Raw genomic sequence first — 27,936 nt, forward strand, 5'->3', positions numbered from 1 at the left:
GAGATATCAAAAGTGGTGTCTTGTATGGATTGACGCTTTGTGTAAAATATGCCTATATTCAGCAAGTAGTGAAAGGGTGAGATGGTTATGTGAATTGTTCTAAATTCAGAGGCACCAGCGAGTTGGGAATGAAATATAAGTGCATGCTGATCCATTGACTGGGATAATGGTTTTGTGCTAGAGCCGCCAAGCAGCTATCCATGTTGGAAGGCACCTTATGAATGTATTACATCAGCTGCTGTTATTTTTGTGTCTTCAACACAGGCTATTTTTCTGTCAGGTCATGATGGGACATTTGAAACATTATAAAGTTTTCTTGTCTAACATCTAGTATATCACTGGTATATGCCATTTTGCACAGGTGTTACAAGAATAGTTTTTCTAACCCTTACATAGTCCAAACAAACCAACATCACAAACAAAAAGCATTGTACATTCACTTGTTTATTCACAATATCATTTTCATGGGTTACATTTTCATGAGAAATAAAATTGTTTCGGTTCTAGTTTCTTGGGTGACGTGCAGCTATTCTGTAAAATAACTGGACGGCATGTTCTCAATTATTGAATATACCCTTATAAGTAAAACCAGTCATTACCGCCAAATGTATTCTGAAACATGGTAAAAACACATACACAAAACAAGAGATATCCTATTTACAGGAATCACACATGACATCTCCTTGTATACAGTGATAAAACAATTCTGATTTGACAATCTGAAAGTCATTTTACATACATTGCACATGCTTCCATATGATATATAACAAGTCGAGGGGCTTTGGAAATGAAAGGCATGTACCTATGTACTTATTCAGTCTGGATTTTAAAGTACCTTTTTCTTGAAAGGTATTTCAAGAGCAGATAAATGAAGTACACAAAAGCACAATAGACCAAACGTTAATTTTTTCACTTGAATCATTGAAGTCAATGTTACAATACAAAATTGTTTGAAAATGCATAATGTATGGCAAAACAAACATTCAATAATGTTGAAGTAAAGAATAATTTAATATTTTTTTCATCTGATCACTTGCTCCAGTTAACATTGGCTCATTAAAGCTAAAAGTATATAGGCATTTTACCTTTCTGAATGACAATTTAACTAGTCTCTATATGAAATGATGATGCACATATCGTATTCCATTCAGACACAAGACATGCATTCTTCTCCACTAGTATGAAAATACAGTAATTAGATTTCCCTCCCTGACAGTCCTGAAGTCCTACCTGATCAAGTAAAAATGAGAATGTGTTTCTAATCCCTGTTCATCCATATTGAAGACTGGAACATGTATGCTAATCACATTTGCAATGCTGCTTGTGGAATAAGTCTTGATCTCATTCCCATTTGCTCCTTAGAGCTTATTCTCTCCGCTTTTGTTTGCTCTTGCTGGATTCATAGTCCCTACTAGACCTAGAGTCATCTCCAGCACGCTTCTGACCCCTCTTAGCCTCTGTGAAGAATTTGTCAAGACCGAACAAGTCCTCCTCCACATCCTGTTCAAACTGCACTGGCCCATCACGGCGCCGACTTCTGTCAGTGCCCTCGAACTCCCTGTCTGGGACGAATCTATAAAATAAGCAAAGAAACACTTACCTCCTGAACAGGCTACATCAAACATTAAAAACGACCACTTATGCCATTTTGTTCAGGACCATATGCATTTTTTCCTTTTTCTTTTCCTCAGATTACTTTTCCTTTTACTTTTCCTCAGATTACTTGACCACATCCTCAAGCTCTGACCATCCACCAAACTAGTGAGTGAGTGAGTTAATATTTAACGTCACATCGGCAATATCTCAGCCATATCGTGACGAAAACAATTTATACAATAAATAGTGAAAATACTTTGAAGATTAAAACCTGTCAATGATGGACAGTAAAAATACTAGAGAATCACAGCTATGAATATAAAACTAGCGAGCAAAGCTAAAACATTCCAATTAAAGAAGACAATACAGTATAACTGACTGACTGAGTTAAGTTTTACGCCGCTTTTAGCAATATTCCAGCAATATCACGGCGGGGGACACCATAAATGGGCTTCACACATTGTGCCCACCCCGGGTCTTCGGGGGTGATGAGCCAACGCTTTAACCACCAGGCTATCCCACCGCCCCCAATACAGTATAAAAGACGGGCTATAGATCGCCAACAACTGAAGGTAGATCACCATACTAGGAACCATGGGGACTTAGATAACTTTTGCTCCCTGCATGGACCCTAGCTGGATTTACACCATCCCTTCAGCAGATGACGATTGTAGGAAAATTTAGCCGGCAGTTAAAAGAACAAAGATACTATGTTTAAAATATGGTAAATTTACATTTTACTTTGAAAGTTTTGGGAGTTCCGTACTCCACCAAACTATCCATTTGACAAAGTGCATCATTTCTTATAGTATCACATTAAGTTGAGTATATTTGCATGCTATTACTCCATTATTCATGAGGAACACACTAAATCAAAACCATGCCTAAGCTTCACAACTGGAACTCATATAAGAAAAGCCATAAATCTCAAACTTTCTCACTGTGTTTCTCTTAACCACAGTTAGAGGATACCCATGTTCTTTCCCCAACTCGGTTTTACTGAGGTGAACAGTTAAAAGCTAGCCAAAGACTCTCCACTCACCCTTGTTTATAAAATGTGGACACTCAGCCTTCCGTTCACTACATTTAGAGGCCAACCAAAGACTTTCCCCTAACCCTGGACGATGAAGGTGAACTGTCAGCCTTCCCTTTACTACATCTGGAGGCCAGGCAAAGACTTTCCCTTAACCCTGGACGATGGGGGTGAACAGTCAGCCTTCAGTTCACCACATTCGGGAGGCTAGCCAAAGACTTTCCCCTTACCCTGGATGATGACAGTGAACCCTTCACCTCAGAGGTGAACAACAATCATTCTGACCTTTTCTGTTTCATAAGGGTGTCAAAGTCCTCTCCATACAGATCCTTGTCCTTCCTGTTGGATGGTCGGTAGATTTGGTTGCCTATGCTGTTTTCCTCACGCCACGGCTTGTCGTACACATTGTATGCCTCATCATCACCAAAGCCACTGTCCATACCCTAGAAACACCACACTCACATGTCACACATGACACATACAATATGCTTACAGACTGTTGATGAAATAACATAGTAAAGTCTACCAGGGAGGCATATGATGCAAACTGTTGTGATTCTGTTTACTTCCCAGTACTATGAAAAAACAACAACAAATAAATAAGAAACCAAGATCTATCTGCAAATCACAAACAATTCCTTGTCATTTACCACAAATCAAAGATGAAATATACCTGTAACTTATAAACACAAATGGTGCAAGACCCATTTGACCTGTTTCAAGAGAAGTGTCACCATAAACTTTGTTATTCGCTCACAATGGTAAATAAAGGTCAAGTTAATAAGAACTGCTTTACCATTACAACAAAAAGAAATATGTACTGACAATGGAAACTAATTTGCATGTCTTCCAAAAGAAATAGAGGGACAATAGAACAACCAATTATAACACACATTCTTGTGTGTATTAGATAACAGATTCCTTTGATCACCTCCCTATCATGATACAATCAATGGTATGCACCATGTTAAACTATTCCACAATAAATCCTTACATACTTGAAATATATGAGGATAAGAAACTGATTTCAACATGAGATTTAGTTCAAAACATGCTTAAGCGAAGCTGTCAATTCTGTACTTTGACATACCTTGTTTGTGTTGAAGAGTCTTTGATCAAACTGTGTTTCTTGAGATCCTCCAGCATTAGGCAATCCCAGAGCAATTTTCTCACTGATGTCACGTTCACGTTCCTTCTGAATGCGTGATCTACACAACACAGACAACACTATATCATTGATATGTAAAAACATTGTGTGCTCAAATTTGGGTTCAAATCAAATATCACCATGCTGGTGTAAATTAGCAAAGATAATTTCAACAATCACTCCCTAATTAAGCTTTAATGTACAATCAATTCAGTTAATCTGACTGTTACCTCTTATCTGGGGCTGCCCTAGCTAGATTCCTGTCTCTCTGCCTCTCCTTCTGTCTGTCTCGTCTCAGTTCATTTCTCTCAACTTCTTCTTCATCCCGTTCTGAAGAAGAGTAAAATATTAAAAAAGAACAACCCAACCTTACAGTGAAAGACATGGCCACTAGACTAGTCTGAGACTAGTGAAAAGCTTCTGCAGGGACTGGTTGTTGTAGACCAATGAATATATGCAATGGTGTCAACCCCCCCTAGAAAGTTTTGTAAATCTTAAGTAATGGATCACAGTAAATGTCACTGATCATTGATATAGGAGTAATTTTGTCTCCAGAAGCCCTTCTGCAATTTCACATCTCATAACATGAATTTCTTGCATTTTCACTTGCACCATTTCAAATGCCCAGAACAGACATCTTAAGTGTATGCTGTTGCCTACATGCAAACCACAGCAAGTATTTCTCACCATCAGCTCTCCGTATTCCTGCCCGCTCCTCCCTTGCCCTCTGGGCCAGCATTCTAAGGCTCTCTTCCTTCTTCTCCTTCTCCTTCTGAGCCATCTTCTTCTCGATCTGAGCTCTCATCTCAACTGCCTCTCTAGCCTGAAACATATTCAATACTACATAGGCACACAGAGGTACAAACCCACATGCTATCTGATAGAGAAAGATCTGCAAAAGTATGTTAATCTTAATAATGTTTTGCCATGAATTTTAATGACCAATTTATGACCAGCATTCTCACCAATCAGTGAGTGAACGTAACGTTACACGTGTCAACAATATTCCAGCTTTCAGTCCATAATCTTCCATCACACAAATGTAACCACAACTAACAATTATGTTTGCTCTTATATCTGTGGGTCAATGTGGGTCTTTAACTATAAAGACTGTTCATGTGTATGTTGACATGCAAAGCTGAAGCCGAAGAGGGACATGGACATAAGAAGACTCACTTTTCTATCAGCAATATACAAAGCTTCAGCCAACTTGGCAAAGTTCTCATTGATGTGGACTCCCTGCAAACCACGGCCATCAGCAGCCAGACGTTTGTCTAGAGGTATAGTATAACCCTGAAAGTGAACAAAATATTGAACTGTTGAACACAATCCAAACACACAAACAGAGAAGCATAAACTGGTTATGTTGAAGGTTGAGTCATTCATATTTTCAGCAGTTAGTTCAAGTTTCAAGTAAACAGTACTTAGGACTTAAAAAAAGAGATGCTTGTGTCATTGCTCTCTGAAGTGTGAATGCTGAGGATATATGAAGACATAAGGGATGAGTTTGGTTTTACGTCACTTTTAGCAATATCATAGCAGGGAACTCAAGAAATTGTATTGAAGATGTAAGGGCACAAAGAGGTCTACATGGCAATTCAATTACTTACTCTGTTGTTTTTCCAGTTAGAGATACAGGGAGGAATCTTCCACTCTTGTTGTTCTTTAACTGTAACCTGAAGAGAAGAAAATTCATAACATATCATACTATCATATATATTTCAAGATTAATAAATTTTAGGACAAAGCTGCATTTGCATCACTAATACATCATTAAACAAGTGTTTGCCACTGATATGGCAATGTCCCCCGCCGCTAAAGAATGGAATATCTATATTTACTACTTTTTTGGGGGGGGTCACATACAAGATGCCTGAAATGACTGGTGTCTGCATAATCACCCAATGTAGGCTGTCAACATACTTGAAAACATTGGGTGCAATGTTTTATATCGCCTTAAAAAAGTGGTCAAAGTATCGTGGTGACCTTGAAGATAAGGTCAAGGTCACCCAAAATCAACTGGTGTCTGCGTAATCCTCCAATGTATACTGTCACCAAATTTGAAGACATTGGGTACAACAGTCCATGAAATATCGCGTTCACAAGAGTTAAAAGCGTGCAAAGTGTCATGGTGACCTTGAAGATAAGGTCAAGGTCACCAAAATAAACTGGTGTCTGCGTAATCCCCCAATGTAAGCCGTCACCAAATTTGAAGACACTTGGTACAACAGTGCATGATATATCACGCTAACAACAGTTTGAAAAGTGGTCAGTGTGGTGGTGACCTTGAAAATAAGGTCAAGGTCACCCAAATCGACTGGTGTCTGCATAATCTCACAATGTAGGCTGTCACCAAATTTGAAGACATTAGGTACAACAGTTCATGAGATATCGTGTTAACAAGAATCGGGACGTACGTACGGACACCGCTGAATACATAGTCCCCCGTTCCGTGTTGCGGTGGGGACAATTATAGTACAGTTATATTGTAAGTTGTTCACTGGTCTCGATGGGGGCATGGGCTGATGTACCCTCGATGTTTGTTTATGTTCCCTGAGCCCGAATTTATCTTGCCGAACACCTCAATGGTAATTTTGAACTGATTGAAGCATCGGTATCGGATCATAGCATTGAGTACCAGACAACAAGAAAAACAAATTTAGAGTTATCTCCCTTCCATCAATTTGCAAAACGTGTAATTTCCGTACACCATACGTGATTCAATGTTATTCGAGATAAAGAATTACTACTACAAAGTATCCAATGAGTTCGGCATTCACATAGAAAATGTTACTTGCTTGTAAGCAGGATACATTAAAAATAATAGAAGAGCGCTCAGCCAATCAGAAAACGACATTTATGTGTGAGGCAAGGTAACTATTTTTGTACACACTGAGGACCTATATTTGTATATTTACCTTTCTGTTAGGGGAGTGCATCACGGGTGCTGGGGGTGAAGGAGGACCCCTAGGGATCTTCTTGTTTACTCTGAAACATGAATATACACACTTAGTACTAACCTCTGTCGACTGAACAATACTCAACATCAGTATCATTCTTTCAGACACAGAGTGCTCTGAAGCCACTGATTTCTAAAACACTTTAAATATCAACATCAAAAGCATTTGTATTGGAATGTGAAAGAATCACAAAAGTGGTACTTGTTTTCAATTGTCTTGCTTGCTTTTCTGGGGTCAACATTCTTGAAAACAAAACCATATATAACAATAACACCAAACAATGTCATACTTAAATCTTGGTGGTTCCATGGGATCTTTCTGCACCTCCACCATTCTGATGATCCTCTGCTTGGCCCCGGAGTTAAATGCCACACCCTGTTGAGATGGAGTATACCTGAAACATACAACACCAGTGGTTCAAATAGATTCACCATATCCAACATCCGTAAGAATTCCCAAGAACTATAACAGCCATTTAACTCTTTTAAATGACAGTCAATGGAAATAGTCATGAGCTTGTCAACAGTACCTGATATACTGAGCAGGTGCCTGTTTCTCTGCATGCCGGACTGGCATGGCAGCTGATATCTTGCTGGATACCAGCTTGGATAAAGCCTGCCTCGTCTTCTCTGTTGTGTCCTCAATAGCCTCTTCATCTGGACGTTGCAGATCAGGGTCATCCTCATCAATCATCTTTGGCACCAAGTCACCAGGACGGGAATGAATCACCTAGGGTGAAAAAGAACATAAAATATGTACACCATCTCATTCACAGATCCACCGATTTCAAATACATGTAGTTTTACCCAATACAGTAACATTGACATGAAGTAGCGTAAGGGCAAATAACCTTGACAATAGTTCAGCCAAAGCGGAGCTTAGTCCATATTTATCATTAAGAATCACAAGGATACAGATAAGTATTAAGATAAGTTTGTCTTGCTTACATCCAGCATTTCAGATCAGTATAATTTCTTGGACATAATCTGACAGTAATCATGAACGTCCTGAATATTTTTCTAAAATTTGATGATGTTAAAAATGCAAAATAATTTCCTTTCAAACTTTGATTAAAATCATGAAATGTCCCAGTTACATTGGCAGTAAAATCATTAAAATAATTCTATAAATTACAGAAATGACAACCTATTCTAAGATTACAAATTGTCATTTATACCTATGTCTGCTCACCTTATCTTTGCCATGTCCTTGTCTGGCAATGGCATCATACTTGATCTTTCCATGCTGATCAAGTGACACAGCCAAAGAATTGGATGTGGTTTCTTTCAAACCCATCCCAAGAGGATACTGAGCTACATGAATTTCTGGGAAGGCACCCCCATCACCAAAATCCTGCAATGTAAACAATAGGGCTGCAACGATGTGGCGAATATGATATGTGTCATGAATATTGGGTAATGAATACGAATAATTATTCACGAAGACAAAGTTGTAGTTAAGTGATTGATGCACAATATGGAACACCCATGTTGACAGTTTTGATTTGTCACAGCAATAACCATAAGTAGTCATTATATTTAGAATTGTGAGGGCAGCATTGAATTCATTGTTTATATAATATAATGTAATTTTCTGAATAGAATTGATATTTTATACTTATCCTGACTCATGCTTAAACGCTTGTCTCCTTCTTCTTGCGAATGATAGTGGAACAATTGAAATCACTTGAAGTTCCCTTCTAAAAAGCGGACGTAAAATCATCGCTCACCCACGAGTAGTCTCCCTTGCCTCCTTTGGCGTCCTTTTGCATCAAATGACCAGCCATGTTTGTCACTCTCTCCGTATGTACGCCCAACATCCGGATTTACAGGGAAATCCAGAGTGCCCTGAGAGGGGAGGTTGGGAGGGTTGACCTCATGAGTCAGGATAAGTATAAAATATCAATTTTAGTCAGAAAATTACATTATCCTGACTCATGCTCAATGCTTGCAGAATCCGTCGGAATCGGTGGTGGCTCAGGCCACTTCCTGGATTTACTGGCTGTTGATTTACGTCCTGTATTACCCCCCATGGGAACTTATGATGGCACTGCTGTTGATTCTGTTCTTCCAACTTCCCTCTGATGAGTCTTTCTTCCGAAACTTCTGACATTTTCGTGTGGATTTTAGATATACTAATGTTCCATTAGTTATCAATTGCAACTCCATCTCTTGATGCACGCATCAAGTGGAGATGCGACCCTTCTTCATGTACAAGTATGTCCTATACAAGTACAGGGTCTATCACTCATGCTAGCCTGTCCTGAGCCTGTCAGTAACAAAGATGGGTTGCACAGTTGGGCCAGGAAGTGTCAGGTAATGACAGTGTTCACGAATGGTGTTTCAAAGTCACAGGACATTGGGTCTTGTAAGTTTCAGATGTCTGTCTGACTTATTAAAAATGCACAGGACCCATGGAATAAAATTAAACACACATTTCAGATTAAATATTTCTTATAATTGACATTGAAATTATTAACAAACATAAGATTTATAAACAGCAAATAAGTGTCACATGTCACATAAAACAACTTCAGTCAAAGTCATTGTGAAATATACAGTCAGACACTGGGGCCGGCGGGTAGTCTGACTTCTGTCTGACCGTTGGCGAATCTGCCGGATTTGTCAGAGGGTCAGACGCTATTCGTGAACACTGCAATTACATGGGTAGCCTGCTAACAGCCCATGACCACCCTTGTCTACCAAGTTCTGAGGGAGTTCAGGAATTTGATCTGTCAGTGAATCTTTGCCACAATCAGAATTCCTCCTCTATATTTGGCTGTTGATGGTCCATTAGACGTGTGCATGGACTTTAACCATTTGCTCTCCAGAGCATTGGTTTTCACAAGTCACGTGATAAAAGGGTGAGATTTTTCTCAGCCCCTTTGTCGAACCGTTAGTTGTTGTGCTACAACAAGTGGCCCAAACTGGTGAATGCCTGAGACGTCTTCGGTGGCAATGTCTCTTAGGTAGTGGTTGGCAAACACTCCGTCCGATTTCAAAAAGCAGCCCTCGATTATTGTTGTAATCAAGCAGTTTCCATGCAGAGCAAGTGTAGACACCAGGGCTCTGACTTTGAGGGGATTGGAGGCTCGTGGAGGCTCAAGTCCTGCTGCTTTGTAGGCCCTTAGTATAGCGGCTCTCATCCATATCGTTATCGTTGTCCGTGGGCATCTCAGTGGATAAGGGGATGAATAGGCGCTTGAATTTTCGTCTCCTTGTTTTTGTACTTTGTAGGTAGACTTTTAGTGCTATGACAGGGCATAAGGATAAATACTGTGCATCCTGTGGCCCAAGGACTGTAGAGAGTGCTGGGATGTGGAACTGTCTGCCAGGCTGGCCGGGCAATAAAGTTCCATCTCAGTCCTAGATGTATGATGTCACGATGTCTTGATTCAAATCGTGTTTTTTTCAGAGCATGTATTTCTGACATCCGTGCCGCTGTTGCTAGGGCGATCAGGAACAGCGTTTTCTGTATCAGTAGTTCAAAGGATGTCCGTTCTAGAGGCTCCTAGGCGTCACTGGTGAGATGTTGTAGAACTACGTTGAGATCCCAGGCAGGAGCCTTGAATTTTTTTGTTGGTCTTCCAACTTGAACGAGTATAGTAGTGCCAGTATCTTTGGTCAGCTTGACACCCGTCTTCATAGTGATAATTGTGCTTAGAGCAGCCAGGTGAGAGTGTTGAACCTTTTAAGTGTATCGTCTGTCGCAAATGGCACAGGTATTCCGCCACTTGAGGATGGGTTGCCTTTACCCGCTGTAAAGCCTTTCCTCGTTGCATAGTGTTCAAATCTCTGCCACTTGTCGTTGTACAAGTTGCGAGTTGATCTGCATAGAGCTAGTGTCACTGCTTTTGCTGCTCTGGCAGAGTACCCTCTGGTCTTCAGGCAAGCTTTGACACGCTCCAAGCATGTAGCTGGAACAATGCCGGATTCCCGTGAGCTTGCTTGGTGTGTGGATGGACGAGCAGGTTCGGCCACTCTGGTAGTTTCAGGGTTGGACTTCTGAGTTCTTGTATGAGGATGGGAAACCATACCCTCGCTGGCCAATAGGGCGCGACCAAAATCAGTTGCAACGTTGTCGTCTGCTTGATTTTCTGTATTACTTGTGGTAGTAGTGCTGGAGGTGGAAACGGGTAAGCGTTTAGTCCTTCCCATGAGATGCTTAGAGCATCTGTTGCCTATGCCTGAGGATCCAGAATTGGTGAGACGAATGTTGGTAGTTGTTTGTTGAACTTTGTCAAAGAAGTCTATCAGCAGAGATCCTACTGTCTGTATGATGAACCGGAACACTTCTGGATGTAACATCCATTCCGTCGGGGATGGTTGTAGTGGACGAGATAGGGCGTCTGCTATGACATTCTTTGCTCCTGGAATGTGGCCTGCCTTCATGTAGATGTTCAGGTTGTCGACGATGCTGAACAGGAGAAAGCTGAGTTGTAGCAAACTTGTTGATCTTGTTGATCCTTGTTTGTTGATGTAGAACGCTACTGTGGAGTTGTCCGTGTGGACTGTGAGCCTTGTGTTCCTTACTATGCTGGACCAGTGTTGTAAAGCATTGATCACTGCTTTCATCTCCAACAGGTTTATGTGCAGACTTTGATCCTGACTCGACCACTTCCCTGCTGCCACTTCGTTGTCGAGGTGAGCACCCCATCCTTGTAGTGATGCATCCACACGTAGAGATGAGTATTGCAAACCAGCTCTGACAAAAAGGTTCCTCCGCAAACATTCGACTTCTGAGTCCACCATAGGAGGTATGGTTTCAGGCTGTCCGGTAGGGCTGCGCAATATAACCGGTTCAGACATGAAAATGATACGTATTGCGATACGCTGATCGAAAACCGGTATTTTGACTTGCATTCGGAAAACTTCGTAACACTTGGAAATCTTCGGATATGTCCTTGTTTCATTTGTGCCAAATATTATTCACATTTTTATTTTATCATGATTAAAAGTTGTTATTAAAGCTTAATCAAGCCTAGTGATTTTGTTGTGTTTTTGCTCTATAAATCAAGAATTAACTCGATTATAAGTAGTTTTTTTGTTTTAAAATACTTCATGCAATATATTGCAATTTATATCGCAATACATGCTTTCGCATCGCAATATATCGCAATATGAAAATTCTCTGCAATACCCACCCCTACTGTCCGGTAGTATCAGTGGATCCAAACTGTCGAGATGGGCATTCACAAATATTTGTAGTGGGTGCAGCTGTAATCTCCCTCTGCGAGTCATGTCTTGTGCTGAGGTGAGGAGACCGAGCATGCTTTGCCAAGCACGTAGTGTCAACGGAGAGAGCATTGCTTCAGATATCATATGTTGTATCTTGACCCAACGATCCTCTGGGACGACTATGCGATTCACTGGCGTGATGAGTCGTATTCCTAGAAATTGAAGATCCTGTTTCGCTCCAGTTCCGACTTGAGGAGATTTACCAGCCATCCTAACTGAGTGAGAAGCCTGATGGTGAAGTCTAGTTGCAGTCTGAGTTGACTGGGATCTTGATGAACTTGAATTCCGTCGTCCAGGTAAAAAGCACTGCGTAGACCTCGACGATGTAGATACGTGACGATGGGCTTGGTCACTCGAGTAAACAACCAGGGGGCCGACGATATTCCAAACGGTAGAACCTTCCACTGGAATTGATGTCCTTTCAAAAGGAATCTTAGGTATTTCCTTGAGTCTGGATGTATTGGGATGTGTAGGTAAGCATCTTGTAGATCTATGCTGGCTAGATAGTCTGACGGACGAACGAGATGTCGGAGCTGAGGAAGATGTATCATCTTGAATTTTGCTGGTCTGCGGAGATACTCCTGGTTGAACTTCCTCATGTTGTAGATGAGCCGAAACTTCTCCTTGCAATTTTTCTTCGGTACTAGGAAAATTGGGGAGTAAAAACTGGGCGTGATGTGATCTTGATTTATCTCTTCGACTGCATCTTTGTCGAGTAGAGTCTTGATTGAGTCGTCCAGTTTCTCTGTCTGGTCGGCTGCGTAGTTGAAGGCCAGTGGGTTGCTTGTAAGCGGCGGGAGTGGCTTCCAACTGTATCTTGTATCCTCTGCGTAGTATCTGGGATGCGTAATCGTCCTGTACTATTCCCCAATTCTCCCAGTACCGTTGTAGATGGCCACCTACTGTCGAAGGTTGTATGGGAACGGCTGGGGGTGGAAGACTCCAGTCGTTCCAAACCTGGCCTTCAGCGCTTGGTTCCCCTGGAAACTCTGGGTGCTGAGCCTCTTCCAGGGTTGCTTCTGGGGGCTCCGGTTGGGCGACGAAAAGAACATCTTCCTCCTCTCGAGTTGGAATATTTCTTTTCTCTGGCTCTCTGGACTCCTGCAAACTTGGATTTGTTGGAGTAGCACTGGGACGTCTGGCGAATCACATTTGCCAAGGTATCTATGGACTTAATCATCATGACCTCCCTTGATTCATGTGTAACCTCTTTAGCGACTTCTTCAATTCCTCCTCCAAAGATGGATGATGCTGACCATTGGGCTCTGTATAAGGACTTGGTAAACCACTCACTCCAGGTGCACGCTGACAATAATCCTTGTCTCCTCAGGAGAGTCAGGCCCGCTGATGTCGATGCTAGATGCTCCGACATAAACTGGTGGTCCTTTTTCTGAGTCATTAGAGCAGAGATTATCATCCAGTTGTCTTCGGCAGTGGAGTTCTTGAACTTCGAGATGAGTGCTTCGTTGATAGCCCTAGACCTGGCTAGTCCGAAAAAGGTACGTCTAGTAGTCGTATCCAGTTGTGCTAGTTTCTTGTCCTCTATCTTGTAAGTTCTATAGCGGGAGTCGTTGATAATCTTGTAGTCCTCATCAATCTCTGGTGCCTTCAGGAAGGGTTCCATGTGATGTAAGGGGAATCTCCTGGCGTTGAACGTCGGGATATGTTGATTCTGGAACTTGGTAGCCTTGGAAGGTGAAGCTAGGTCCAGGCCATTAGCAATCCATGAGGTTACTTCCGCATCGGAGAATATGACTTCACCTTCTTCATCCGAATTAGACATCTCCCGATCTGAAGATCCATGACGACGTGAGTCTCTGTATGAAGATCTGTACGTCGAGCTGCGCGCAGGTGAACGATCCCGATGTGATCGTGTATCCCTCCTGGAGTCTTGAGATCTCTCTCTAGGCCTTCGTGAAGGTTGATTCTTAGGTGTAGTCTCCCCTCTGTGAGATGTGGAGTGCCCGTGTGCAGGTTCCCGATGTGAGTCTGAGTCCGATTGTGATGACGATCCATATCTACGACGTCTGAAGGGTTCTGGAGAACGCTTCGATCTGCTTCTGCATGGAGAATTCTTAGCGGCTCCTTCAGGGAGGTCTAAGGCTGAGCTGACGTTGGTAGCGTTGTCCAGGCTCCTAGCTTCAGACGGGGAAGATTGTCGGGTGCGTGAGCCTTTGCGCAGGCTTTCCTCTTCATCCAGGTGCGTTGGAGAGGCTGCTGAACCTTCGCGCAGGCTTGTAGTCACTGTAGTGGTCTTCGTAGCAGCTTTCTCCTGCACGAAGTGACATTCCATCACCGACATCATCTGGTCTGTAAACTGTTGTATAAACAGTCCCGGGTTGAAGTTCTGCGACGTATGTTGAGACTGCTGCAGGGTTGATGATGCTTCTGAGAACGATGAGGCCTCTTCTAAGGTACGCTGCACTTGTGACGAGTTGACACTGCTGCTATCTCTGGTACCCGATGTCTGCATTGATAGAAGGTCTTCTGTCAATGTCTGCGTTGATATAGTAGCTGATGTAGCTGTATAAGCAGGCTTCGTCTTCTTGCTGACGACTGTGACTTCAGGTATGAGGATGGGGGATCATCATTCACTTCTGCTTCTTCCGGGGGTACAATCTCGGTAGAGAAGGATCTAGTCTTCTGCGTTGATCTGCGTAGAGACTTCGACGAAGTCTTAGGGGTTGTAGCCTTCTTCTTCTGCGTTGAAGATGATCTAGTCTTCTTCGTCTGCGAAGAGGCCAGCTCAGTTGATGACGATCTCTTCTTATTAGCTCCGGAGTTCATCACTGGAACAGCGACCTGCCCTTGTAAAACGCTCGGCAAGTCACTGGAATTATGAACATCGGCAGCAGTAGTTAACACACGGTTATCAGCGCAATCACTCCATTTAGACATGACTTGTGAATACCTTCTTACCCAGTCCTTTGCAAGTCTATGAATGGAAAATAGGTAATTATTAAATTCAAAAGTGGTTAATTTTTGACAATGTTTACAGTGAGAGCTGGAAGAACATGAAGTAGTGCAATCAGGACATAATAAATGTGGGTCAGTCGCAGACAGCCAGTACCTACAACGAATACAAGTTTTCATCAAATGTAAACACGATGAAAAAACATGTCAAACAACGTATAATTTGGACATAATTCCAAACCATATTAGTAGTATACAATCCTAAAACCGTATACAGCAATAATTTAGATGTAAAGGTCCAAAAAAGACAAGGACATGTGCCGTATAGGGACCCAGGTGCTCTCACAACCGTCCTCAAGGGTGAACATACGGAGAGAGTGACAAACATGGCTGGTCATGTGACCAAAAAGGGTGCCAAAGGAGGCAAGGGAGACTACTAGTGGGTGAGTAGTGATTTTACGTCTACTTTTTAGAAGGGAACTTCAAGGGATTTCAAGTATTCCACTATCATTCGCAAGAAGAAGACAAGCATTTAGCATGAGTCAGGATAAGGAAAAATTGTAATTTTCTCTGTAATTTTCACTATACGAGTAGTTTTAAGTTTTTACACAACAAATATTAATTTTAGAGGAAAATTTCTTCTTCAAGATACTTGTTATTATACACTATATAAACGATTAGATTTAATATTTGTACTGTATATCTCCTTTAAATATGGATAATCCAATTAAATCTTGGACTAACTAAATGTATCAGCAGGGAAATCTGGAAAACTGATTATGACATGCAATAAGCATAAGTCCATACCTCCTGTGATCTTGGTATCCATCCCTTCCTATGGCCATATGGTGGGGCTGCTCTCTTGCTTGTGACAGGGGTAACCTTAACATATATATATTGATATGTAAACACTTTCAATTAATTCAAGCAATATGCATAATATTTAAAACTTTTTTAGATTAACTGTTTTAATGATTTCTGAAGGAAAATGCAATCACATATCCATAGATATATAACGGCTGTAATCGTTTTACATGACTGACTGACTGAGTTTGGTTTTACGCCGCTTTTAGCAATATTCCAGCAACATCACGGCGGGGGACACCAGAAATAGGCTTCACACATTGTACCCATGTGGGGATTCGAACCCGGGTCTTCAGCATGACGAGCCAACGCTTTAACCACTAGGCTACCCCACCGCCCCCGTTTTACATGAACAATTATACTTGTTAATGCACACATAGTATCAATATTGACTGACAGGTGTGGAGTCCACATGCCAGGGTTACCAGGTCATTTACCATTTGAAAAAATGTCAGGTGCCTTGTAGTTGTACACTTTTGTACCAAAATAGCAAAACAATCAGCAGAACAAACATGTATGACAAAAAGTAATAACAACCATTAGAATAATCTATTACAGTGATTGACAATTAAAACAAGCTGAACTGCTGGACATCACAAATCATTAACATGAAATCAATCACCTGCATTTGTGACCTGTACTGTCTGTCTTCATCATCTCTATCGTATATGCGCTGAGATGGGGCGGGTAATATACTGAAAACAGAACAAATGCTTATGAAGTTCAAATGACAAAGAAAAGGATATCATTTCCACTGTATATTATCATGGACATTGTTGATATGATCTGTTTGTTATTTTAGGCTACAGTCAGCAATATTCCCACAATTTCATAGTACATTGTAAACCATTGAGTGGGTGAACAAGTTTAGTTTTATGCCACTTTCAACAATATTCCAGCAATATCACTGCGGGGGACACCAGAAGTGGGATTCACACATTGTGCCCATGTGGCGAATCGAACCTGAGTCTTTGGTGTGATGAACGAACACGTTAACCACTAGGCTACCCCGCCACCACCCCTTTGAACCTGTGAAGATTAGGGTTAGAATTGGGCCTCAGCAACCCATGCTTGTAAGAGGTGACTAACAGGATCTTGTGATCAGGCATCCTGACTTGGTTGACACGTCATCATATCCCTATTGCGTAGATAGATGCTCATGATGTTGATCACTGGATTGTCTGGTCCAGATTCGATTATTTACAGACCGCCACCATATAAATGGAACATTGCAGAGTGCTGCATTAAATGACAAGCACATTAATGCCACATTGAACAGTCCTCCATTTACATCAGAGCGAATCACCTTGATGTGGGAGGAAATCCTGAGGCCATAATGGTCTTCATCCTCTTCCCACAGAGGTTACTTGTCACATCTTCCTACGAACCTCTGTTCTAATACGGTCATATTTCCCGGTTCTCGCAAAATCCCCTAGCAGCAAAAAATCGCAACCGAATTATCTCCCTTCCTTCTATCCAATCAGAACATGTGTTACATCAACTGAGATCCAACTTGACTAATACAAGCAAATGTGGGGCCACAAATATCCCTCCTCTGCCAAGGACTTGCATCGCACAGAGGAAGAGGTTCTAGTTTTCCCGAAGCATACGGAAATTACGAGACCTTGCGAATGATCACTTTTGAAAAAACGTTGCTGACTGCACAACTAAATCTGATTGCAACCAATCAAGAATCCTGAACACTCGCACCATAAAAGGGTCTTATTAGAACAGAGGTCCGTAGGAAGATATGACAAGTAACCTCTGTGGGAAGAGAATGGAAGGTCTTACACATTTGCCACGTTGGTAAAATCCACGAGCATGGGATCATGTATGGCACTGTTAAACCTAAAAACATCATTTGGGTGTACCATAATGGGAACCCATGCTCACCGATTGCACAGGGATGCAACACTGCACGTTGAAACGTAATGACTCATGTAAATGCAAGTTGGTTTTCGGTTGTGGAATATGTGCTTGTCCCCGATTACGGTATCATGCACATTTCTGTATTTTGACTTGGTTTAGGGTACATCTCCTGGGATACATATCTGTAGTATCCGAACACGAGCTGAATTCTTCGTTCTGGTAATTTCGACGATTGCAATTCTTGCGCTATATCGCGAGAGTATGTGTGTGATTGGAGCGCACGCGCAGTGTAATCGGTAAGGCATATGTCCAGTCGCTGTCGTGAAACTTTTTATTCACAATGGAAATCCGGAGGGTAAGTTATATCAAAAGCAATCAAAAATCAATATTATGTACCTGAGATCGTTAATACCACTTCAGATGAAAAATCAATTGCCTATATGAAAAAAAATAGCAAGCGAAAATTCAGTAAGATCCGTCGTCTTCTAGTGACAGGCAATCTATAAATAGGAAGTCACATGATCACAACTATCCTTCGCTGTGCGGAGTGAAAAGTACGGCTCGCATATCAGGCCCAAATTAACACCTAACAATCTGAAACGAAAAAAAATCCGAAAGGTACATTTTTTGCATGCGCCGTGAGACACCAGACATTATTTTATTTTGCAGACTTCTTGCAGTGTTAGACTGACTGAGTTTGTGCAGCTTTTAGAAATATTCCAGCAACATCACGGCGGGGGGATGTCAGTTCGAGCACGGTGTGCTTCAAGAAACGCCATCAACAACTATTTCAGAGAGCTAACTAAGATAATTGAGAAACACAATCTTAGGGACAAACCACAATCACTGTGGAACATTGATGAGAAAGGTCTGTCTACAGATGTCGTTCCACCCAGAATAGTTGCTGGAAATCACTGCAAGCCGCAAGCAATCACAACTGGTAAATCTCAGACTGTAACTATGCTTGGAGCTGTGAGCGCATCTGGAAACACGATCCCGCCATTTTTCGTTTTCCCAGGAAAGCGCATGCTGGATGAATTGTTGGATGGATCATTACGTGGAGTTCAAGGTGCTGTCTCAGACAGTGGATGGTCAAATACATACATTTTCTCTACCTATATGAAGAACCACTTTGTCAACTTCATTCCTGAACGCACGTCTGACAACCCTGTACTCGTGTTGTATGATAGTCACAAAAGTCACGTCTCGCTGAGTCTTATTGAATGGGCTAGAGAGAACCACGCATCTTTCTATTGCCCCCACTGCACTCACATAGAAGAATAAGTTTGTGAGTGAAAAATGGCATAACAATTTCATCTTTAATTGAAAATGCTATAAACTTTCCCAAGTTGTGACTTTCATTATGTGTTATTGTTGAAGTTCGTTCAAACATTGTTTTACCGATTTTTTCAACTGTATTAAATTATTTCCATGAGAAGCTGATAATGTGTATCGTTGTGTGGAACGTGGTTTTTTTAACTGTGCGGCATTCCATACCAGTGATTATAAGCTCCAAACACCACCGTCATCAATGCTAGTTTTGTAGGAAACACTTGATATTTATGTGTGAAATAGATGAATATATTCTTTATCACTCTAGGTTAGTAAAATATAAACTTTAAATGATATTACAGATAAAAATTACGTTTTTGTCTTACGTCGTCGAAAACCCCTGACACCGGGGTACCTGTGATGACAATGACCCCTTCAGCTGTAGTGTATCATGTGATAGGTTAAGTAGCAGAGCAGTACTCCTAATAATTCTGTTAAAAATCTAAGTAACTTGTCTGTCTATCAGGCTAACGGATACTTAGAGCTAACTGTTGTATGTTAGATGTTCTCTGGTCAGATCATTATATATTTCATACAATTACCAGTGAGGTACCGTTTCAAGTTCCAGATGTTAGCTATGAGTTCTCTTCAAGTTTTAAGTACAGGAATTATCACCCGGGTATTACATATATAAATAAACTATTCCCGGGCGCCCCAACGCTAAATCAAGGAATCGTGCAGATGTGGAATTACTCAATCACAACACATCATCACATGGTTTCATTGGTCTTTCTTTTCTGTCACTTATAATCGTTTAAGGTGTTACCGCAAGTGGGAATAATAATACAGAGTTGTTCGTTCAAAATTTATAAAACAAATACATGCAGAAACACTAACTTAACCCCAGATTCCTGGTAACACTTACTTTGATAAGGACGCCATTTTGTTTCGCCTGTGTATCCTTTACGTTCACATAACCGGTATCTCAGCTCGAATGCGCAAGGGCATTTGCAAAGATGAAATTTAGAGATATATATATATAGACGGTAGCCCAGTTGAACAATTTATAGCTTTTGTTACTTAGGGCAGAAGTGTTTAGTGCTAGTGATTTTTACCAATGGAGAAAATGTAAAAGATACGTAGACAACGCCTTTTTTACCAATGGAGAAAATGTAAAAGATACGTAGACAACGCCTTAGTGAAAACCAACGCATAATTTCCGTTTGACTGTCTATTGCAGTTATACAGCGTTTGCGTCGACATACACTCAGCTCCATGCAACGATATTTCTGGCACTGCATTTAGTTGAGGTAGCACGCGCTGTAATGATTTTCAAGATACGGTTGAGACAAAACCTAGTATACTCCAGCGCACCTGTTTCCGATGCGCGTCCACTAGGTAGAGAAGAAGTGACGACCTACTCGGTAGGTGAAAATCCTGGACATTGTAACATAATCTAACCTATATAACACTGATGTCAGAACGTACTGACATAACATTGATACGATAAATCGGATGTGTTCCCAGTTCCCCACTGATGCGATAAATATACATTTTTATCAGAGAACTGTATCCTTACCTGCAGCACGGCCCAATCAGCCTAGCAGACGACGTACAACAGGCTTATGAAACCCGACTTTGTAACCTCACCAACCTGATTTTGATTTGTATGCAGTTCACCCACACGTAGAAGGCCTAGTGATGACAGGACAAAGAGTAAGGTCCTTCATCAAGTATGGCCTTGTTGGAACAGCAGTCGTTGGTACAGGTGTATTCCTCCAGCAAAATTATTGGGATGTGTCGTCGATCGGCGCCGTCAGGTTTGGCAGAGCAGCATACGCTGTAAGTCAAGGTGGCATTTTCTCATTTATTATCTAAACCGTCAATCTGTTTTCACACAAGAACGCAATGATATGAATAACCTGGGATGTTTGTCATGCTATTAACTACTAGTTTTCCCTAACAGTCGATTGTGAAATGTTGGAATATTATTGGTTACTGTGTGCATTCAAAATAGAAGAAGGCTTGGAATAATGAGAAACCTAAGTAAATATTACAATTCAGTCTGTAATTCCGTGATAATTAAGAATTTTGTATATATACCTTTTCAGCAATTTAAAACAAACCCACAAAATGATGGTAGACCTAAGATTTTTTGGCATTTTGTTGTACTGCAATGCAAGCAATTTGGCAAAGACAGAAGTGTTATGTCCTAGTTTTAAGACCATTGATGAATATTACGTAACATAGTTGTTAAGTTAAATTGTTTAAAGTGCAGTTTTATCAGTCAAGAAACTGCATCAGATGTTATTTCTTGATTTGACAAACATAACACTAAAACCATACTTGTTAAAGTTTAACATGTTCTTTTTTATGTGTATTGACTCCAGAGAGCTTCAATAATTGCTGATGCAAACGAGACTGATTGATTATTCGATCTATCACTCCTATCACTCCACGCACACGCACACACACACGCACGCAAGCCCGCGCACACACACACACACACACACGTTACACCCAATCTGTGCAACTGCCCATAATGGTTGATCATATATATATTTTTGGTGCATATCATTTTCATGTCATATTATATTTCTCTTTTATGATAGTAGTATCTTTGTAAAATAATTTGATGAATGGATAAAACAACTTTGTCATTTTAGCTTCTGTAAATAAGATTTTTAAACTCATACACACCACTGTCCATTTCATGCAATGGGCAAGCTGTATTCACGATAGCACGCATTCGGCAAACGGAATGACCAATACACAACATGTGCACAGATGTGTGTGTGTGTGCGTGCGTGCATGCGTGTGTGAAGCATTTGAGGGTTCCTGCACATACTGTATGTGCCAAGAATATTCCTGTGAAAACTTTAATTTGAATTGATTTTCATTTTAGTATTGCCAATTGTTAGCACACCTGACTTGATTGTAATAGAATAAATTGTAACTGGCTTCAAACAAGTGGGTAACATTGCAGTTATTGTGATATATTACCAGTGCTGCCGGAAAAACATATGTGTCAAACATTGCACTAAGGCAACACCCAATTTATAATATTATACATATTGAGGTACACCAAAATGCATTATTTGACATGTATATTGTGTACTTTGCTTGATCAAAATGCCATTTTTATTGCATCTTTATGACAAGTCACTTATTTTCTACCTCAGGATTAATGTTATGAATGGTTGAACATAATAAAATTGTATGTTGAAGATTAAATGAACATTTTCAGATGATCATTCATTATGTACAAGTGTACATGTTCTTTTTTCAGGCTTTTAGGGTGGCTGTTGACTACAAAATAACCTACAAAAATCTGCATGAAAATGACCCGGATTACCGTAAAAAAGCATCCATGGTTTGTAAATCTGAAAGTATTATTTCGTTATACCTAAGTTCAGTCAGTAATACACATGTTATACTGTACTTGTTTTTATAGGGACTGCTATTCAGCTCTCTGTGTGTGTGTGACTAGGCTTTTACACTGCTTTTGAAACATTGCAGCAGTGTCACAAGGGGATGGTCCTCACATATTGTTCCCATGTTGGAAATCAAACTGGGCCTTTTGGCTTCATCCTTTAGCTACTCCACTGCCTCGTTCTTTTCTCTAAATTGTGTTAATTTGTCGCGATGTTTAGGAACTTGTGGTTGCCTTATTACTTTAACTTACAAAGGTTGGCTTCAGTCTCTTTGTACTATTTTCTTCAGGTACATTTGCGGTCAGCTTTACGGTTAAGGGAGATGTGTTGTGCTAATGGTGGAGTGTTCATCAAAGTTGGGCAGCATGTCGGTTCTCTAGAGTACTTGCTGCCAAAAGAATATGTTGATACCATGAAGGTTCTCCATGACAAGGCACCTGAATCAAAACTACAGGATCTTTACAAAGTCATAGAGCAAGATCTTGGTCAAAAGGTATAATGATATCATTGCCTAAACTGAAAAGATGATTTTATGAACTTTGGCATTACTTTTCCTTAGCTAGGATGAAAAGGTCCCAAATAATTTTCAAGATACACTGAAATATTAGAGATAGAATTCTTATGATTTTACATCAAGTTGATGTATGTATGCTAACTGTTAGAGAAAGGGTATGGCAGTTGAAGTTGATAAGGACTAAACAAGTGATGCAGAATGTCTTGATTGTCTAGCTGGACTAGTTCTCTCCTTCAAACACCGCCTGTTTAAAGGAATAATTTGAAAAGAATTATGCAGCATATAATGCAAAATCTTGTTTTGGTCTTGATTTGTTGAAGTTGTCAGCACCACAATATCTGATAAGATATGAGTTCAACAATGTCTTTTGGTTTATGTCATGGTAGTGTCAACCTGTTTTGTAGGTAGATGCTATGTTCACTGACTTTAGCCCGGATCCATTGGGTGCAGCCTCATTGGCACAAGTACATAAGGAGTACTTGAAGGACGGAACAGTTGTAGCTGTGAAAGTGCAACATCCAACTGTCAAATCTCACTCTTATGTTGACATGAAGACCATGGAGGTTTGTAATCATTCATGATTGAAATATAATCATCATAGATCAGAACTTGAAATGAAGGATTTAAGTCTTATCCTAATGTCATAAAAATAGATTGATGGTGTCAGTAGACTATGTAGTTTAAATGTTGTTTGCTAAGAAGCATAAAAGTCTGATTTCCTTATGTTAAAAATACAATAAAGAAGGTCCCTAGGTTAAGAAAACAACAGCAGCAAATCTCTTGGACCCAGGGACCGCCAATAATTTTGAAAACTGTCTATTTCTCCGGGATTGCTTTCATTCACAACTGTGTATGTATTAGCCTAATTTATGTGTTTCTTCATTCTGAATGTTTGCATTACGTTAGTTGATGTCATATAATTTGTCAAACATATTCTATTCTGTCATAATGATACTATTCATTTTATATTGTCGAGCATACATATCCTTTTGCAGTTCCTGCTGAATGCAGTTGCATGGGTATTCCCTAACTTCCAGTACACCTGGTTGTCTGATGAAACAAAGAAAAATCTGCCCCTTGAGCTTGACTTTCTCAATGAAGGAAAGAACTGTGAAAGAGCATCTGAAATGTTCAAGAAACTTGACTTTCTCAAAGTGAGTTTGAGAGCATCAGTTGGTGGTGATGTAGATTATGACCTGTTGGATCCAGCTATAATTAAGAAAAAGCCTTGAGTATTGCTATCAGACTTACTGTCACGTCACCAACTTACCATATACACCATGTACATATATGATTAAAGGAATTATGAATTATTAAAGTAGGACATAACTGGGAGGATGCATGTTTGGCCTTCAGACTTGGTAAGTTGATTGTTGGAAAAGTAAACTGAAAGCCAATGAAGTATCAGATCGATACTTGTTTATGGCAAGTGTGATGATGATTACTTTTATTCCAAACTTCAAAGCTTGGTTGATGTCAAGAGAACAGCAACACATCAGTGTCACACTCTGTATGTCTGTTATGTCCTTATTATCCTGTGTATGAAATCTCCAAATCTCCTCCTTTTGAAAGTACCTTCTCCAATTCTTTTGTCACCAGGTTAGTGCCAAATTCTCTCTTTCAAGACCTTGAATTCAACATCCAATCAAACTACCTCATCAGTACACAATACCAGCATAGATTATAGAAATGTGTTGTCTAACATCCCGCTCAGTTTTAGTCAAACTGTATTGGCAGATTCACATTCAAAATTGTGATTGTAAGACTGATTGAAGTAAGTCTTCTGAGTTTTGTTTGAAGAGACTTGCAACAAGGTAAGCCAAATAATGGTCATATTGCTGCTATTTTCATAGAACTGTCCAATTTGATTGGATTGTCATTTGAACTAGCCTCATAACAGAGTTTGTGGCAAATGGGTCCAGTTATGAATCATGATAAATTTTGAAAAAAAACTAGGACAATAAAAAATGCAGTCTAAAATAATCAGTTTTGCATTACAAGCTGCTTTAGTTACATATGCATGTTGTGTTGCAGGTGCCAAAAGTATACTGGAAGTTGTCTTCAGAAAGGGTTCTCACAATGGAGTTTTGTGAGGGGGGCAAAGTGGATGACAGGGAATATATGAAACAGCATAACATCTCTGTCAATGAGGTATGGTGAAAAAGTGTTATTGTTCAAAATCTTTATAACACCATTGGATGATTTAGAATAGACTCAGTTGTATCCAACACGACGAAAACATGGTTAAGGAGAAAGTCTTGATTATCTCCCTTCAGTTATCATGAACAAATACTGACACCTTGATTACAGATTGCCCTGACTTTAAACTGATTAGGCCAATGTAAGCATATTTCTCGCTTCAATAAAGAATCAGTAAAAATGTGTATGGTTTGTCCTTTCTAGAGTACTGTCTTGAGAACATGGTGAAATGAAATTAGATCCATGATTCACTTCTTTGAAATACGTCTGCCTAGACATTGATGTAAATATACAGTAAATGTTTGTTAGTGTAGAAAACCTGCATTCTTTGATTACTCTGTGGAATGTCCATATATTGTATAATACATAACTCCGTATTTATTATTCATCGGTCGATGGAATTTCACTGGTAACTGTACTTCACAAATTAGCCTGTGGGTATTCTGGGTAAGAGTTGTTCCCAAGCAACTTCTGCTAGTCCTGAGAGGTGACTATACTGATCGATGGTTCGGGCTCAGTGACTGTTTATGGCATGTTATTGTACCATGATGTTGTGCGATTGTTGCCTACATATCAGTCTTGGTCCTTAGTACTTCTTACTCAAGTAGTTACAGTCTACTCTTGTATTTCACAGATATTGGTGATTGAAGGGTTAATTCAACACAAACAGACACTTCCCTGATTAACTGTTTCGAAGTATTTACAATATTCCAAGCAGTATCCTGTAGACAGTCAGGGACTTGGGTTGTGAGCATACTGTCAGATTCACATTTTCTTCAGTTCCTCTGTAGCTGACTAATAAGCTGACTGATTTGTTGTGTTTCCTTAGGTGAGCCAGAAGCTTGGGAAGTTGTACAGTGAGATGATATTTGTGCGGGGCTACGTGCACTGTGACCCTCACCCTGGCAATGTCTTTGTACACAAGACAAAGAAAGGAACCAACATCATTCTGTTGGACCATGGCTTGTACCAGGTAACTTCCAAATCCAATATATGTACCTGGCTTCTACCTAGATTATATGATGTTTATCTGTGTTTTGTGTCTTGAAATACAAAGTGTTTTCAGTTTGGGGTTGAACTTGAATAGTTTTTTGCATGATAATCAAATTTCCGGCAGTCCTGGTCAGTATGCAGAATTAAACATAGCATATTAATGTTTATTACCCATATTTCAAAGCATAACTAGTGTCATATATCTCATATGTCCACATGTGCGCATATCACTTTTGCCCAGCAACCATTGTATCTGTATTTTGTTGATCGTGACGTCATTGAACTATTGAACGTGACGTCAGTGAAGAGGGCCGTTACCCTTGCTTACCATGTTTTACTGCACAAATGTACATGAATAAAATGGATAATAAAAAAGCAAGTGTGTCATATGACTTGTATGAAACTTTTGCAAACTTAGGGCAATACCAAATTTCACACTAAGTCATTTGATATACTTGCTAGTGTAATAATCTCTATGTATGATACCTTATCTGAAAACATATAATCGATGCAGAAACTACTTTCAGTCTGCCTCAGTTACTTTTACTTAATCCGGTCATTTACAGTAAAACCATCAATAGTTAGTACAGTATGTATATGGGCTGACTTTTCTGTCAAGAGTCTTAAATACACACTGACTTATTTGGAGGTGCTTATAAAGATGCCTAGAGGTTAGTGTGTTTGATATTGTATCCTGTCTTGTATTGCAGACTCTGAGTGATGACTTCCCGAGTGAACTATTCAAAGTTGTGGATGTCACTCATCAGTGCAGACTTGGAAGGCATCAAGAAATATGCTCATGCCTTGAACTGTGGGGATATGTATGGCTTGTTTGCCTGTATGTTGACAGCTCGGTCATGGAAGGCTGTCTCGTCAGGCATGGCTAAGCATGCATTCACAGACCAAGAGGTAGAAAGCTGTCTGGCAATATTCTTTCACATTGCTTTTTTCTGTTGAATAAATGTGTCTGAAATTATCACTAGGGTACAAGAACAAATCCACTGACATTGGTGATTAGTTCTGAATCTGTCAGAACAACAACCTGAACATTTGGCGCAGACAAGAATGCTTAGCTCATTTTGTGAAGTTAGCTGGAATATTGCTGAGTGTGGCGTAAAACTCAACTCACTCACTCATTTTGTGAAATGTATTAATCCTATCTGAGTAGTGTGCTGAAAGGGGATTCTACTGTTTTAGGACTTCCAACACCTAATGGCTACCGTTAACTACCAATAATTTTTCAAGACACTCAAATTTGATATGGCTAAGTCAGAACTTTAATTGTTTCACTGTGTTTCTGTATTCTGTTATAATTTCAATTTCATTTCAGGGAGACGATATCAAGGGTGATGTGGCCAAGTACCTGTATGAAATAACAGTAATATTGAACAAAATACCAAGACAGATGTTGCTCATATTAAAGACCAATGATGTCCTTCGTGGTATTGAGACCTCACTACAGACTCGTGCGAATGCTACCTCGTTCATCAACATGTCAAAGTGCTGTATTCGAGGTCTTGCTCGTCATCGTATAAAGACATGCAAGACATGGACTTGTCGTCTTCGAGCAAGAAGTAAAGAACAATGGCAGCTTTTCAGGATATCACTCTATGAGTTTTACTTGTGGTGTGTCAGTTCATCTCTTGGACTCTATTTCCTCAGGAAGAAACCTTTATATTCTTAGCGAAACAGTGTCCGGGAATGAGTGTTACAAGAGAACCTCCATATTCTTTACAGATTGGATTGATTTATGAATTTCAACTTCTTTTCATTATTCTATGCCATTCTGTGATACGGAGTGGAGTGAAGTGAAGTGGATATGTCTGTGGAGATCTGGTTAGCATGTGATACGAAGTGGAGTGAAGTGAAGTGGATATGTCTGTGGAGATCTGGTTAGCATCCATG

At 40.2% G+C, this 27,936-nt stretch overlaps 2 protein-coding genes across 2 annotated transcripts; one reads left to right on the forward strand and one right to left on the reverse strand.

The window, feature by feature from the left end:
• Positions 1–428: 428 nt before the first annotated feature.
• LOC124289703 (SNW domain-containing protein 1-like) lies at positions 429–19,894 on the reverse strand. The gene is made up of 14 exons (XM_046726331.1): positions 19,817–19,894; positions 16,373–16,445; positions 15,694–15,768; positions 7,928–8,089; positions 7,266–7,465; positions 7,026–7,130; positions 6,695–6,764; positions 5,387–5,452; positions 4,953–5,069; positions 4,464–4,599; positions 4,007–4,106; positions 3,720–3,837; positions 2,915–3,072; positions 429–1,573 (listed from the first exon to the last, which is right to left on the reverse strand). The coding sequence occupies exons 1-14, from the start codon at positions 19,831–19,833 to the stop codon at positions 1,366–1,368; spliced, it is 1,605 nt and encodes a 534-aa protein (XP_046582287.1). The 5' UTR covers positions 19,834–19,894; the 3' UTR covers positions 429–1,365.
• A 357-nt stretch (positions 19,895–20,251) lies between these two features.
• Positions 20,252–27,904, forward strand: LOC124289714 (aarF domain-containing protein kinase 1-like). Its single transcript, XM_046726344.1, is given in 11 exon segments — positions 20,252–20,315; positions 20,567–20,733; positions 22,181–22,264; positions 22,615–22,818; positions 23,244–23,402; positions 23,835–23,993; positions 24,874–24,990; positions 25,868–26,011; positions 26,742–26,759; positions 26,761–26,940; positions 27,362–27,904. Coding segments are annotated over 10 exon segments (1,560 nt in total). The 5' UTR covers positions 20,252–20,315; positions 20,567–20,592; the 3' UTR covers positions 27,716–27,904.
• Positions 27,905–27,936: the final 32 nt, after the last annotated feature.

The sequence above is a fragment of the Haliotis rubra genome, unplaced genomic scaffold (genome assembly GCF_003918875.1).
Source record: "Haliotis rubra isolate DU_JTF1 unplaced genomic scaffold, ASM391887v1 Scf447, whole genome shotgun sequence".
NCBI classification, from domain to species: domain Eukaryota; kingdom Metazoa; phylum Mollusca; class Gastropoda; order Lepetellida; family Haliotidae; genus Haliotis; species Haliotis rubra.